At 39.3% G+C, this 14456-nt stretch overlaps 1 protein-coding gene across 2 annotated transcripts in view; it reads right to left on the minus strand.

The window, feature by feature from the left end:
• LOC136866278 (oxysterol-binding protein-related protein 6) overlaps nucleotides 1–14456 on the minus strand; it is a 398272-nt gene that overhangs the window by 267413 nt on the left and 116403 nt on the right. For both annotated transcript variants that reach the window (XM_067143100.2, XM_068226679.1), the window contains exon 7: nucleotides 9237–9478. In XM_067143100.2, coding sequence (XP_066999201.2) covers nucleotides 9237–9478 — 242 coding nt within the window. The remainder of the gene's footprint in view (nucleotides 1–9236; nucleotides 9479–14456) is intronic.

Raw genomic sequence — 14456 nt, forward strand, 5'->3', positions numbered from 1 at the left:
AGTAACAAGGTATAGTTGAGAAGGTCAGTATAGAACATTGATCGACTATGTAATCACGAATAAAGATGGTGGCAGATACATAACAGATGTAAAGGTAATCCCTAGTGAAAGCATGGACAGTGACCACAGATTGCTGGTAGTAGACTTCAAGCATAAGACTAATGAAATGCACAAAATTATTCTGAAAAAACCAAGGGTTAAAACTTGGAAATTGCAAGAAGTCCAAATAAAGGAAGAATACAAACTAAGGATTCAACAGAGTCTGCCGAAGGGTGAAGTAACCAACGTTAATGAAGGGTGGAAGGCTTTCAAAGATACCTTTGTGGGAGAAGCCAAAAACCTATGTGGAGTTACAAGTTCCATCGAAAGAAAAGAGGAGACACCATGGTGGAATGATAGAGTGAAAACAGCGGTGAAAGAAAGAAACCAAATAAAGAAGACACTGGACAAGGAAAAACAAAAACAGGGACAAGAACGCAATGAACAAGAAATACAAAGATTCCAAGGAGCATACAGGAACAAGAAACTTGCTGTAAAGAACATTGTAAGGGAAGAAAAAGAAGAAATGGAATGAGTTTGCAGACAAACTGGAAGAGGACAGTAAAGGAAATATGAAATTGCTATACAGAGTAGTGAAAAACAAGTGAAGGGATCAAGAGACCATAAAAGCAATAGAACGTGATGATGGAACTCTGGCACAAGAAGAGGGACAAATAACGAGGTAAACAGGAACTCAAGATCTATTTTGAAAAGTTGCTGAATGGAGATACAGAAAACATAACAACGGATAGAGGAGAGCCAAGTCGAGAAACCACAACTGAACCACCAATTACATGGCTTGAGGTTGAAAAAGCGTTCAACAGCATGAAGAAAGGAAAGGCAGTGGGCATAGATGAACTAAGTGCAGATATGCTGAAAGCGGCATGAATTCCAGGAATCCAATGGCTCTACAGACTGCTCAACAAGATATGGGAGGAAAATACTATTCCTAAGGACTGCAAGATGGGCATCATTGTACCTCTGTTCAAGAAAGGAAGCCGACGAAAATGTACTAATTATCGTGGTATTACACTACTGTCTCATGTCCTGAAAATATTGGAAAAAATAATAGAGACCAGAATCAGAGATATTATTGAACCAATTTTGGAAGAAGAGCAGTATGGTTTTAGACCAGGAAGGTCAACTACAGACCTTATATTTGCAATTAGGATGCTAATGGAAAAATACTGGGAGAAGAACAAGCCTTTATTTCTAATATTTTTGGACATTGAGAAAGCCTACGACAGTGTACCAAGGGAAAGAATTTGGCAATGCATGAAAGAACTTCAAGTGCGAGACAGCCTCATAGACTAAGTGAAAATGTTGTATAGTGGGAATAGAAGTTGTATTCAAGTAGGACGTGGTTTGTCAGACTGGTTTGAAACAAAGAGAGGAATGCAGCAGGGCAGCTCGTTGTCACCAATGAAACCCCTTGACATAAACAAAGTCTTCATAAATGATAAAAAAATTAACATAGTCCTACAATTTAAATACCTTGGAGAAATGATTATGCACAACTTAAATGAGAAAGCAACATGGATAAATAGAACCAGCAAAATGAAAAAAGCACAATTTCTAACCTGGTCAACTTATAACAAAAAATGCTTGTCAATAGACACTAAGATCCAGCACTACAAAGCTATAACTTTGCCCGAAGCCACTTATGCTTGTGAAACCTTGTTCCAAATTAAGAATGAAAGAAGAACTGATCAGTTCCTCAAAACTGAAAGAAGAATTATTAGAACTTGCATAAATAAAAAGTACCAGGTTGAAGGAGTCTGGAGAATCCTCCCCAATTAAACTGTCTATCGAGAGATTGACCCAGTTACCAACATGATAAAGAAGAAAAGAATCTCTTATTTCTTTCAAATCTTATGATTACCAGAAAACAGGATTTTATGACAACTAGTGATGAGAAATCTGGGAAAGAAGACAGGAGGGCATTGGATCAAAGAAATTCAAGAGGATCTCCAAACAGTTGGACTCAAAATTGCAGAGAACAAGAATAAAATTACCACCCTTCTTAAGAATCATAAATTCTCAACTGAAATGATGCTCAGAAGGCCTGTAGAGATCTCAGACGAATTAAGAACACTGCGCTCAGAACGAATGAAGAAGTACTGGGTAGATAAGAAGAATCAAACAGTACAACGCTCAAAGAAAAATTGTACATGGAAGACTCAGTGGTCCAGTGTGGCCAATAAAGTTAATAATAATAATAATAATAATAATAATAATAATCATCATCATCCTAAACCATCTCCAGTTTCCCAGGTGTGGTATATGAGCCTCGTCCATCTCATCCTGTCCTTGTACCATTCCTCCTCCACCAACTTGTCCCAGTCATGACCTCTCAGCAGTACATCGTTCTTAACTAAATCTATCCATTTCCTTCGTGGCCTTCCCACGGGTCGTCTTCCTTCTACTTTTCTGTCAAATTCCTTTCTTGCAGTTCTGTTAACTGGCATTCTCTTCATGTGACCAAACTACTTCAGTCTTGATATCTGAATCTTATTGAGGAGAGAATCATCTATTCCTACTTCTTCTCTAATTTTCTCATTCCTAATCTTGTCTTTCCTGGTTTTCTGGATCATAGTGCGTAGGAATTTCATTTCAGCTGCCTGGAGTTTGAAATTATCTCTATTGGTCAATGTTGTGGTTTCGAGACTGTATGTAAGAATTGGTGTATAATAGGACTTGTACAATGTCATTTTTGTTTTCATAGGTATTTGCTGATCCCACAGCAGGTGTCTTACCTGGTGGTAGAATTGTGTTGCCTTGTTGATTCGATTGTTCACCTCATGTTTTGCTAGGTTGTCATGTGATAGAACACTACCCAAGTATTTGAAAACTGGAACGCTGTCCAGTTGGGCTTCATTTAACATGATTATTGGTTCTGCTCCTTCTCCATACACTTTCATCACCACCGTCTTGGTCTTACTGATGTTTAACCCAAATTTCTTAAACTCCTCATTCCAGCTTTGCATTCTCTTTCCCAATTCCTCTTCTGAGTCACTCCAGATCATATCATTATCTGCAAATGTGAAGGCTTTAATATCTCCATGTTCTTTCCTTTTAATAGATTTCATTACTACATGATCTCAGTTTTCTCAAAGGATATTTGTAATCCTATTTTTAATGCAATTTTCTGGAGCCTGGTGATCTGAGCATGGACTTCTTCCATGTTAAGGGCTAAAAGAGCTAAATCATCTGCAAACCCTAGGCAGTTTGTCCTTATTGAGGGTTTTGCTCCAATTTTGATTTTAGGTGGGGGTTTTTTAAAGCAAATTTTCATGATGTAATCTACAGCCACATTGAAGAGCAATAGGGATAATCTGACACCTTGTCTGAGGCCTGTATTTATTGTAAAAGCATCTGACATTTCTCCTCTGAACTTTACCTTTGAAATTGTGTTGGTTAAAGTTAGTGAATTTTTGTTAATTTAGGATGAAGGCCATATGATCTGAGGATTTTTAAAAGAGTAGGTCTGTGTATACTATCATAAACCTTTTTGAAATCTATGAATGATTAATGGTTGTGAATTTCATGTTTTTGGTCCGTATTGAACTGAGAATAATATATAAGTAATAATAATAACAACGTAAACGTTTCCACCTTTTCAATACTAAAATATATTCACAAAATTATAAATTACACGGTACTAGTTTCGACCCATCTAGGGGTCATCATCAGCCGTATTGGAGCAAAGATCACTTTTGGCGATGGGTCGGCAAACGAGGTTTCTCCACCAGTTGCGGTCCCTGAACTTCTCTCCTTCTTCAATGCTTTCCAAAGTATGTCCTCTCTGTCGAATGTCAATCTTCACCATGTCCTTGTACCTGAGTCTTGGTCGCCCTCTTGGTCTTTTGTCTTCAAGTTTTAGATCGTACATTTTTTTTTGGTAATCTGTTATCACCCATGCGTCACATATGTCCATACCATCTCCGTCGCTGCACTGTTATTTTGTCCTGCAGTCTTACAACTTGAGCCTGCTTGCGGATTTCCTCTGTCCCTCCGTGTTTTGCCGATCATGCTACGGACAAATTTCATTTCTGCTGCCTGGATTCTACTAACATCTTTGTTTCTCATGGTCCATGTTTCGCAACCATAGGTCAGGATTGGTACGTAAAAAGTTTCATATATGACTCTCTTACATTTTGTTGGTATTTTCTTGTTCCATATTATGTCTTTAACTATTTTGTAAAAGTTGCTACCTGCCTGAATTCTGTGGGAAATTTCCTTATCTATAGAACCAGTATCAGAGATAACACTTCCAAGATATTTGAACTGATGGTTCATCTGTAGCTGTTTCCTCTCCATTTCAATGTGTCCCATTGGTTGCCTGTTGTGGTTCCAAAATGTTTTTTATCCTATTGTAAATTAAATTTTGTAAGTGCAGTCCAAAAGGGTTATTCCCTAGTAATTGTCTGGATTAGTTTTATCCCCTTATTTGAATAATGGATAGATTACACCTGAGGTCCAAGTGTTCTGGGATTTTCTCTGTGATCCACATTTTGACTAGATGCTGATGTAAATTCACGATTGCTGTTTTCCCTGCATTTTTCCAGATTTCTGCAAAGACTAGGTCTTCACCACATGCCTTATAATTTTTTAGTTCCTTAATTGCGAATTCTACCTCATTGATAGTTGGAGAATTTATTAGATCAGGGGTGGTTAAAATGGGTGTGTCAGTATTTACTTCCAACATTTCCAGTGGGTCATCACAATTTAAAAGTTTGTTGAATGTCTCTGCAAGGATCTCTGCATTTTCTTGATTACTAAGGGCTAACCTTCCTGATTTATCTCTCAGCATTAATATTGGGGGCTCATATTTTATAAGGTATTTGCCGAAGGTTTTATAATAATCTCGTGATTGCTTTTTGTTAAAACTCTCCACTATCCTTTGTAAGGTATTTTTAAGATGTTTGCGTTTGGTTTGTCTGATGATTTTATGGGTTGACTTCCTTTGTTTTATTGGGCTTGATGATTTATCCAAGCTCCGTTCTTCTCTCAATTGCCTGGTCATATTCTTCATCCCACCATTCATGTTTTTTCCTAGGATTTGTTGGAGTTAACTCTTCTGCTATAAATTTCAGTTTGGTGGTCAGTTCTTCTAAACATACTATCAGAAAATAATGAAAATCCCCAGCCTGTTTCCAGTCACTTGACCAGGTCAGGAATGGAATGAATGAAGCCCCCATCTAGAGGCAGCGAGAATAGGAATTGTGTTGGCTGCCGAAGCCTGTTGCACTCCTCTGGGGCAATTATTAATGACTGGCAGATGAAATGAAATGATATTGGAGAGTTTTGCTGGAATGAAAGATGACAGAGAAAACCCGAGTACCTGAAGAAAAACCTGTTCTGCCTCCTCTTTGTCCAGCACAAATCTCATGGAGTGACCGGGATTGGAACCACGGAACCCAGCGGTGAGAGGCTGGCGTGATGCCGCCTGAGCCACGGAGGCTTCACCATTAGAAAATAATATTTTCTCAAAATTGTCTTTTATGCATTACTACCCAACCCTCTTAAAATACACTAGCATCCAAAACTTAAATAAGATGTGAGAAAATATTTTATTAATGGCATGTCACAGGTGCACAAAATATAACAAAAACTAATTATCTAGTATACAATAGAGTACAATACATGAAATCATCATCATTTTTCTGGTCCAATTTGATCTTGGAATGGTTAGTAGATCACTGACCTCCATATCTGTTTGTCTTTCCACCATTCTTCATCAAAGACATCTTGAAAGTTTGCCACTCTCTTCCTTAGGTCTTGTTTAATTTGTTCTCTCCAACATTTCCTGTGTCTTCCTCTTGTCTTTTTCCTGCAACCTCCAGTTCAGGCACTGACTCCGGCATCCTGGTTCCTCTCATTTTTTCACGTGCCCATTCCACATCAGTCTCGACGGTTTTACTCTCTCTCCCAGCCTGCATACACCTACTGGTTCTCGTTTCACTTATTTCTTATTCAGTCTTGTCTTGTCTAGATTTAGCAAGCATACTTCTTAGGAATTTCATATCACTTGTCTGGGTTTTACATTCCTCTGCTCTGCTCATTATCCAAGTTTCAGTTCATTACATCAAGATTCAGAATCGATTTAGAGAGTTCTTGTACACAATTTCCTTGCAATCTGCTTCTTTTTCATTTCAAAGATAACAAAAAGAAAACTGAAGACCATTTTCTCAACAGAAAAAAAACGAATATGAGATATGATTACCTCAAACTGCTACAAATGCCTTGAATGACGTCATACTCTCGACGAGGTAGTTCAAGAGCTGTATGGGCAGGCCACTCCATTCAGTGGATATCCTCATCTTCAACAATTGAAGGGCTTAGTGGAAAAAGGGGGTATCCCTCCAAAGTGTACTTTTGAGATATTTAGCATTTTATTAGATTGCCTGTAACTTTATCAAAACAATAAGAATCAGAAAATGTTTTAAGGATTGAGTGATGTAGGTACTGTATTAAATTCCTGCAAATGTGGGGCTGAATACGTTGATTTTTATTGTAAAAAATGTTCACTTGACTACTGACATGTAGATGATATTGTAGATAAAACAGATTTTCAAATACAACAGAGAAAAAATAACTCTAATTAATCTCATGAACATTAAACACCCTAAATAACATCAAGCTCATTGGTTTCTTCTATTTCATTTTCATTGTCTGATTTCAAATTCTGATAATAGCCATGGAGTACGGAAGGCACAAACTTCAACATGGACATTATATCACGCAGTTTAGCCGCTTAGATGGGCCTACTATTAGGACACTTTGGTTCCAGAACAGTGTCATTTTCTGTGCCCTTCCCTTACCCTTCTGCAGACTTATGGTAGTATATTGGCCTATATAACTGTATGTGAACCGTACATGCACTTTATGCCCTACCTGTAACCTCATAACAAATGCCTCTCAGAAGTCCATGCTTATGCCAGAAGGGGTTTTGTTTCTTTTTGTTAGCTTCATTGTTAATGGAGTTAAACTAACAAAATCCTCTTTCTGCATTTCCACTACAGTGAACGGTTTCTTTTTTCTTGCAGTTTGGATCAGGTTTGCCCATTCTTGAGGGGTGTAAATGTATTGGGTACGTCGCTTTAACTTTTCAATGATGCCAAAATCTGCATCCCAAGGCAAATACGTATGGCCAGGCACCAAAAATCTATGTTCTATGCTCTCAAACCAGCCCATTTTAATCATGTAGATCCACACACACATAATGGGAAAGTTACTTTGTCCCACACAAGAATCACTATAAACAATAAGGTGTTTCATGTTTCCTCTAATTTTGGGGATAATTTGAAGCAAAACTATTTCATCCGCTCCACGTCCTGCCATACACTCTGGCCAAACAACCAAAAAGATACGCATTTTGGATATTTCGATCTCCTAATTTATAAAAAGCATTAAAAAGTTCTTTCTTCCTGTCTTCTGCAATATCCTTGTAGCCACACTATTCTGTTTTACAGCACTGGATACTGGTACACACTTTAGCAGGTATAAACTCCCCTCCGCGTGCAATATATTCTTCTCCATCATTATGTGCCTTCTTCCTGCTATTATCTTCCCATTTTTCTGGATTTCTCTTCCTCTTTTTTGCTTTTAATTTCTATATTTTCTTCATTTATAAACAAACCACTACTTTCTGCATGAGCCATATTGATTATAAGCCCAGGTTTGCAACCTGCTCTCCCATTGGTTGGTTAGGTAATCATTTAGCCAGTCGGAACCCAGGCATCAGAGAGATTAGGGATACCTCCTTATTCCACTCAGAAGTGTGAGACTGCTCTTTAAGGCCTGTTATATTATCCTCTTTAGTACTGACATGGAGCAATCCTGCACTCTGATAGTTCAATAAACAGATGCCAGATGGACCCAGCTCACATAATATGCACTTAGCTCTATTTTCACCAAAAGGAGGGATACCCCCTTTTTCCACTAAGCCCTTCAATTCATCCACCAGGTTGTATTGATGTGCATGTTCATTGCTGTCCATGAAAATGAAGTCTGGGCAGACCATATCTCTGATAAGTTGTACATCTGTCGGAGTACCTTGTCCCTGGATCTCTGGGCGGTAACAATATCTCTATTTAAGAAGTGCCGCTTCAAACGTCCACTGAACATGAATGCCTGTCCACTCCAATATTCCACCACTACCAAACTGATCCCTTTACAATATGTTGCTGGGATTCATCTGTGAAGTATTCTTTCATTTGGTCAAGATTCAATTTTGGCGTTGCTGACACCACTGAAACTCTATTCTGTATGGTAGATAAAGCAAAACACATGCTAACAGCTGTCTGGCAGATGAATCTGCTGTCCTGAGTCTCCAATACAACAGTTTACCAAGGAAATGTAATTCCAGAGGCTGTTGCAAGTTCTGAGGACCCTAGTCTTGCAAGCACTATCTGGCTTTGTCACAGAGGTAAGACTGGATATAGATCCTACTGTGGAGTTCTTATTCCTGGACGAACTTGCACTGGCCTACAATGAATTCTCCTGTCTTGGAACCATCACCAAATCCTGGAAATGATGCATTATGGTATGTTCTGAGTTGCTAAAACTTCAGTCTGTGTCCAATCTGCATCCAGGGGTCTCATGATTCTCTCCTTTAAAAACGGGTCTAACTGACATCTTTGGGCCATGTTCATATCATACAGTGCACACATGATCACAAAATGCCCTTCAATAGCAATAAGAAATATAGAATGAAACAATCTATGCCTGATGTTCTATCTATCTTTCAATCACAAGCCCATTTGACGCTGGCAGTACTCTTGCCTATCTTGATAAATATTTACGGAGATCCTATAGCTCTATCCTTAAAGTTTTTCAAGTTTTCTTATAATGGTGAACCGTTGGACACTAGTCAGCTAATATTAATTTACAATTTCCTATCTTACTTTCTAAAGGACAAGAATAAAATACCAATACAGAGTGAAGTGGACATTTCTTTTCTTCTTTGTACTCCCATTCAACAACTCTGCCATTCAATTATTCATGTAATTGCCAGTGACCACCACCATATACACAGTTTAAATAGCCTGAAGAGAAGTAAATTCTTTGTCTATACTTAAATTCATGGCGAAGCACAACATGTGGGCTAGAGTCCTGCATCATGTGTTAAATGAAATGAAAATATAAGTTTTATATACTCCAAGGAAAAACTATATTATAGTTATGTATTATACCTCAATGTCAATACAAGGTATTGCTTCAATCTGTTCAAGAATTCGTGCGAGTTGAGTGATGTTTTGAGTCACTTGTCCAAGTTCTTTGTTGAGAGTTTCTAAAGGTGGAAAGGAGTCTATCACCCAAGCAGCTAAACGTCCTGCTGATGGAGCCAATGTGGGAGGTGGTGAGCATGGTTTCATACCGCGAGGTAGCGAGCCATCACGAGTAGATACCATTTCTGGAGGTGTTAATGGAATCTCTGCAAAAGAAAAAGAAAAAAAGTGAAATACAAGAACAAAATACCAATACAGAGAAAAGTGGACATTTATCTTCTTCTTCATACTCCCATTCAGTAACTCGGCCATTCAGTTATTTGTGTAATTGCCACTGACCACCACCTTTATACACAGTTTAAATGGCCTGAAGAGAAGTAAATTCTTTGTCTATACTTAAATTCAAGGCAAAGGAAACATGTGGGCTGGAGTCCTGCACGAACGAGTAAGCGAGCACAGAATACAATATATGGGGAGCATAGCCCAACTTGTTAGGCTGCCTGCAACAACTATTGTGGCCAAGCATAAGAGCCATGACCAAATCCTACATAATATTTGACACCAGCAAAGTTAAACATGTCTTTCTCCGTGTGCAACTATAGCCAGCACAGGCTTCTCATTCACGCTGTCTGGAACCATGCAGCGTGAGGAAGCAAGTTTAGTAATAAATAAGATTGAATGTACACACATTGAAGAAACGGGAGGGACTAAAAGGTGATGTCTGGAACTTCTTTCTGTTGGTTTTAGAATAAAACAGCAAGTCCACTGGATGTGTATCATGCACAAATTATCCAACAATATTGTGTTTTCAGTAAGAAAAAACTCATTTAAAGACACACAGTTGCATGAAATCCCACAAATGACACAACTCCTTCAGATATATCAGCACTATTAAATAACAGTATTACAGCAAAGTGTATTGCAATGTGTGCTGAAGATATGAGACCTTTTAATACTGTTACTGATGCAATGCCACATCCCTCTACTATAAACAGAGATGTCAATGAAGAGGACAATGGTTTTTTTTTGTTTTTGTTTTTGTTTTGCTTTACGTCGCACTGACACAGATAGGTTTCATGGCGACGATGGGACAGGAAAGACCTAGGAATGTGAAGGAAGCGGCCGTCGCCTAAATTAAAGTACAATCCCAGTATTTGCCTGGTGTAAAAATGGGAAACCATGGAAAACCATCTTCAGGGCTGCCGATAGTGGGATACAAACCCAGTATCTCCTGGATGCGAGCTCACAGCTGCGCGTCCCCAACCGCACGGCCAAATCTCCTGGTGATGATGTTATTAGAAAGAGCCTTCTTCTCTTACTAACAAAGTTAGTAACAAGGCATGTTCTGCGACAATAGATACGTGTATGATTTGCATGGATCGGTCTTTGGAGGATAATGTTTCATTTACAACAATATTCTCTGCCGTTAAGAAAACTGGGATGGATATTATGAAAGAAATGGCACAGAGGATAGCTGATTGGAACATTTCACTGGAAATGTTACATAATTCTGTTTTTGTCATTAACCAGTGCCTAGGAAAATCAGAACAGCTTCCTGGTGCTGTTCATTGTATAAACAAAGCACTTAGTCACACATTCAATGAAAAATGACGTCCCGAGCATTGCAGCAAACACAAATACTGCAAAATGCATTGTACGTTATATGAAGAAAAGTAGCCTCTGCTCTTCTTTGAATTCATCACTAAAACAAGGGTTAGCACATGATTGAACAGCATATACATAATACTGAAGTCCTTACACACTGTATGATGATAACGACGCTTGTTGTTTAAAGGGGCCTAACATCTAAGGTCATCGGGCCCCTTATGGTACGAGATGGATGACATGATATATGATAATAAAAATGTTAAAATGTATCCAGTGACTAGAATTTAAAACAAATGAAGATGAATAATGATGGTGACTTTAAAATAAGCAGTGGATATAATTCGCAATGCCTTATTTTCGGTAAACCAAAAGAAGACAGGTAATGGTAAAATAAAACACTGCCTTAAAATTCAATAATATATCATGCAAATGACTATTTAAAAAAGCACATTAAAATAGACAAACACAAACTATAACAGTGTCAAAGTAATAAAACTTAGTGAACAATAATACAAACTAATACCTAACACTATATCTATATATGATAAAACAAAACACTATCCCCCATAAAATGAATGACAAGGTCTGCTGATTGCTTGTCATCTCGCAGGATGAGGGAGATGGCACTCTGGAGTTTTTGACTGCTCATCATCTCGCAGGATGAGGGAGATGGCACTCGGGAGTTTTAGACTACGGCGCAGATCGACCAGGTCCACGCGTTTTGTAAGGATGTGAACCACGATAAGATGATTGCCACAAGTACACACCGGAAGGGGTTCTCCTTTCAGTAAATAGGAGTGCGTTACTATAACGTGGCCAATCCGAAAATGACATAGTACCACTGCTTCTCTCCGAGAAGCCTGAAGGGAAGTCCTCCATACCTTAGTTGCACCTTTCATCGCTCTCAGCTTATTTGGAAGTGGAGTGGCAAGCCACTCCATCTCCCAATGGGACATAACCAAATGTCTCAGCTGAGAGCGAATATCACTTGCTGGAATCTTGTAAGGCAATGGGGGCTATGTAACAAGGGTTAGCCTTATCTGCTAACTCGTTTCGCTCTACACCCATGTGGCTTGGGAGCCACATGAACGTGATTCTGGTGCCGGCATCCGAACACCTGGCCAGCAGGTGGTCCTGGATCTGCTGCATCAGAGGGTGCCGAGGAAAACAGGCATCAATAGACTGTAGCGAGCTCAAGAAGTCAGTACACAGCAGAAAGTATCGGCACTCATCGGACAGTGCATACCACAGAGCTTCACAGATAGCATAGAGCTCTGCTGTGTACACACTACAGATTTCTAGGAGAGCAAAAAGAAACCTATCATTGTCGACAACGAACGCACATCCCACTTTCGTTTCTGTCATTCAAAGTAATAAACTTCATGGTTAGGTTCTGTATTGAGTTAAGACTATACTTAAAATAAACACAAAGTTTTAATGTTCCACCTTCTCAATACTAAAAATCATTTGATGTTTACAAAAACATTACAATGATATTAATAGGTACTAGTTTCGGTCCACTGTGGACCATCATCAGCCTAGCCAAAGTATAAAAGCAAAAGACATAGTCATAAAATAATGTGGAGAAATGAGAGAGGATCTAGAAGGATGGGATGGTGGTGGAACGACATACAAAAGTGAAAACCGTACACTCGAATTATGATAAAAGTAACAAAGATGCGTTAACATTGACAAATAAAATACTTGCGAGGTCACATAAAATCTCCTGATGAGAAAGTCTTTGGTTGACGGTTACTCCTGTGTTGCACAATTAAAGTTATATCTGGTATATACGAAGTCCTATGTTTCTGGAAAGTTCTAGATGCGAGTTCCACATTAGCGTAGAGGGAAAATTGTCCGTTGAGACCAGCATAAGATTAAAAGTTGACAGAGTTGGACATGTTCAATGGTGGAATGAAAAACTTGCTGTGTTAAACAGAAGTAGTCTCAATTCAATCGGAACCCAATGAACTTTGCGCTATGTAGAACAAACTTGCTGTATTGAATGCAACTGACGGACGTTTCTGTCCTCAAATCAACCGTGTAAACGACATCTGAACCTGGATACCGGCCAACAACGGACAGAAAGAGCCTCCGATAAATCGAAGGGTCCGTGGTTCCCTTCAGGCCAGTGTACATATTTAGGGTTATTTTAGGTCGTCGTATTATCCACGGAGGTACCCCACTTGTTTGTCTGACAGGACAGGGAACCGAAGGTACATCAAACAATCTGTGACTGCTATCCAAGCATATTCCAACCAGCTGCGTTGTTCGAGGATAAGCAGCATACAGTTGACGGTTTCCATTGTGGAATACGCAAGGATAGCCTGGGTGAAAAGTGGCATCTGTCACAAATTTGCAGCATAGGACAAAAGCATTTACTGGCGCCTCAAGTGTAAAGGCGGCACACCAGATTCAGCGAGCAATGGGACTTGTACGAAAAGCTCCCGCTGCCAACCTAACCCCGCTGTGGTGGATGCTATTCAGTTTTGCAAGGACGCTTTACCTTGCTGATCCATATGCTGCACTCCAGTAGTCTAATCTGGATAAAACATGTGCCCTATAAAATCATAGAAGCACTGTATCGTACGGTCAGCCGCCCAACGAGTACTGCTAAGAAACTTCAAAATATTCAACTTCTTAGTGCATTGCACTTTTAACTGACGCTCCCACGATAATTTGCTATTGAAACGGAGCCCAAGAAATCGGCAAGTGTCCTAAATAAAGCGCAGGATGTGAGTGAAGAGTGCGCTTCCGTTTGCGGTTGAAAGCCATGTTCTGAAGTCCACTGTTCCACTCTCCTAATAGCTTGGTGTAACTGTTGCTTGGCGAATGCCATATTATGCGAGCTATAATGCAGAGCAAAAATGTCCACATATAGCAACGGCATTACTGCTGAACGAGCAGCAGCAACAATACGGTTTATGGCAATCATGACAGAGTGACACTAAGAACCGATCCCTGTGGGTCTCCATTTTCTCGAACATGGTATTGCGAATATGCCTTAACTACTCGGACACAGAGTAGAAGGGGGGACAAAAAATTTGCAGTAAATACCGGCAAGTTACCTCGGAATCTCCATTGATGCAGGATTGAAAGGATACCATATTGCCATGTGGTGTCATAGGCCTTTTCTAAGTCAAAGAAAACAGCCACCAAATGCTGCTTGTGGAGAAATGCATCCTGGATGGAACTCCCCAGGCGTATCAAATGGCCAGGGGTCGAGCGAGCGGCTCGAAAACCAAATTGGTACTTGGACAAAAGCCCTTGTTTCTCCAGACACCAAACAAGAACACACAGTGTAAAAAAGTAGTTGTTCTACTGACGGAAAAATAATGCCACTTACAGACTCCAGGGAAATGACAATGAGCTTGCAGGAAGAATCAGATGGCCAAAAAAGTGAACCTACAATCTTGTCAGTGCTACTTCAGTTTCACAAGCTTCAACAAGTTTGTAGTGTCAATGACAATTTCTGTGAGGAGAGTTAAAATACTGCAGTTACAAGTATGGTTTGACGATTGATAGATTTGTAATTATTAACTAACCTAATAGGTATCAACTTACAGATATGCATTT

The sequence above is a fragment of the Anabrus simplex genome, chromosome 3, assembly GCF_040414725.1.
Source record: "Anabrus simplex isolate iqAnaSimp1 chromosome 3, ASM4041472v1, whole genome shotgun sequence".
NCBI classification, from domain to species: Eukaryota; Metazoa; Arthropoda; class Insecta; order Orthoptera; family Tettigoniidae; genus Anabrus; species Anabrus simplex.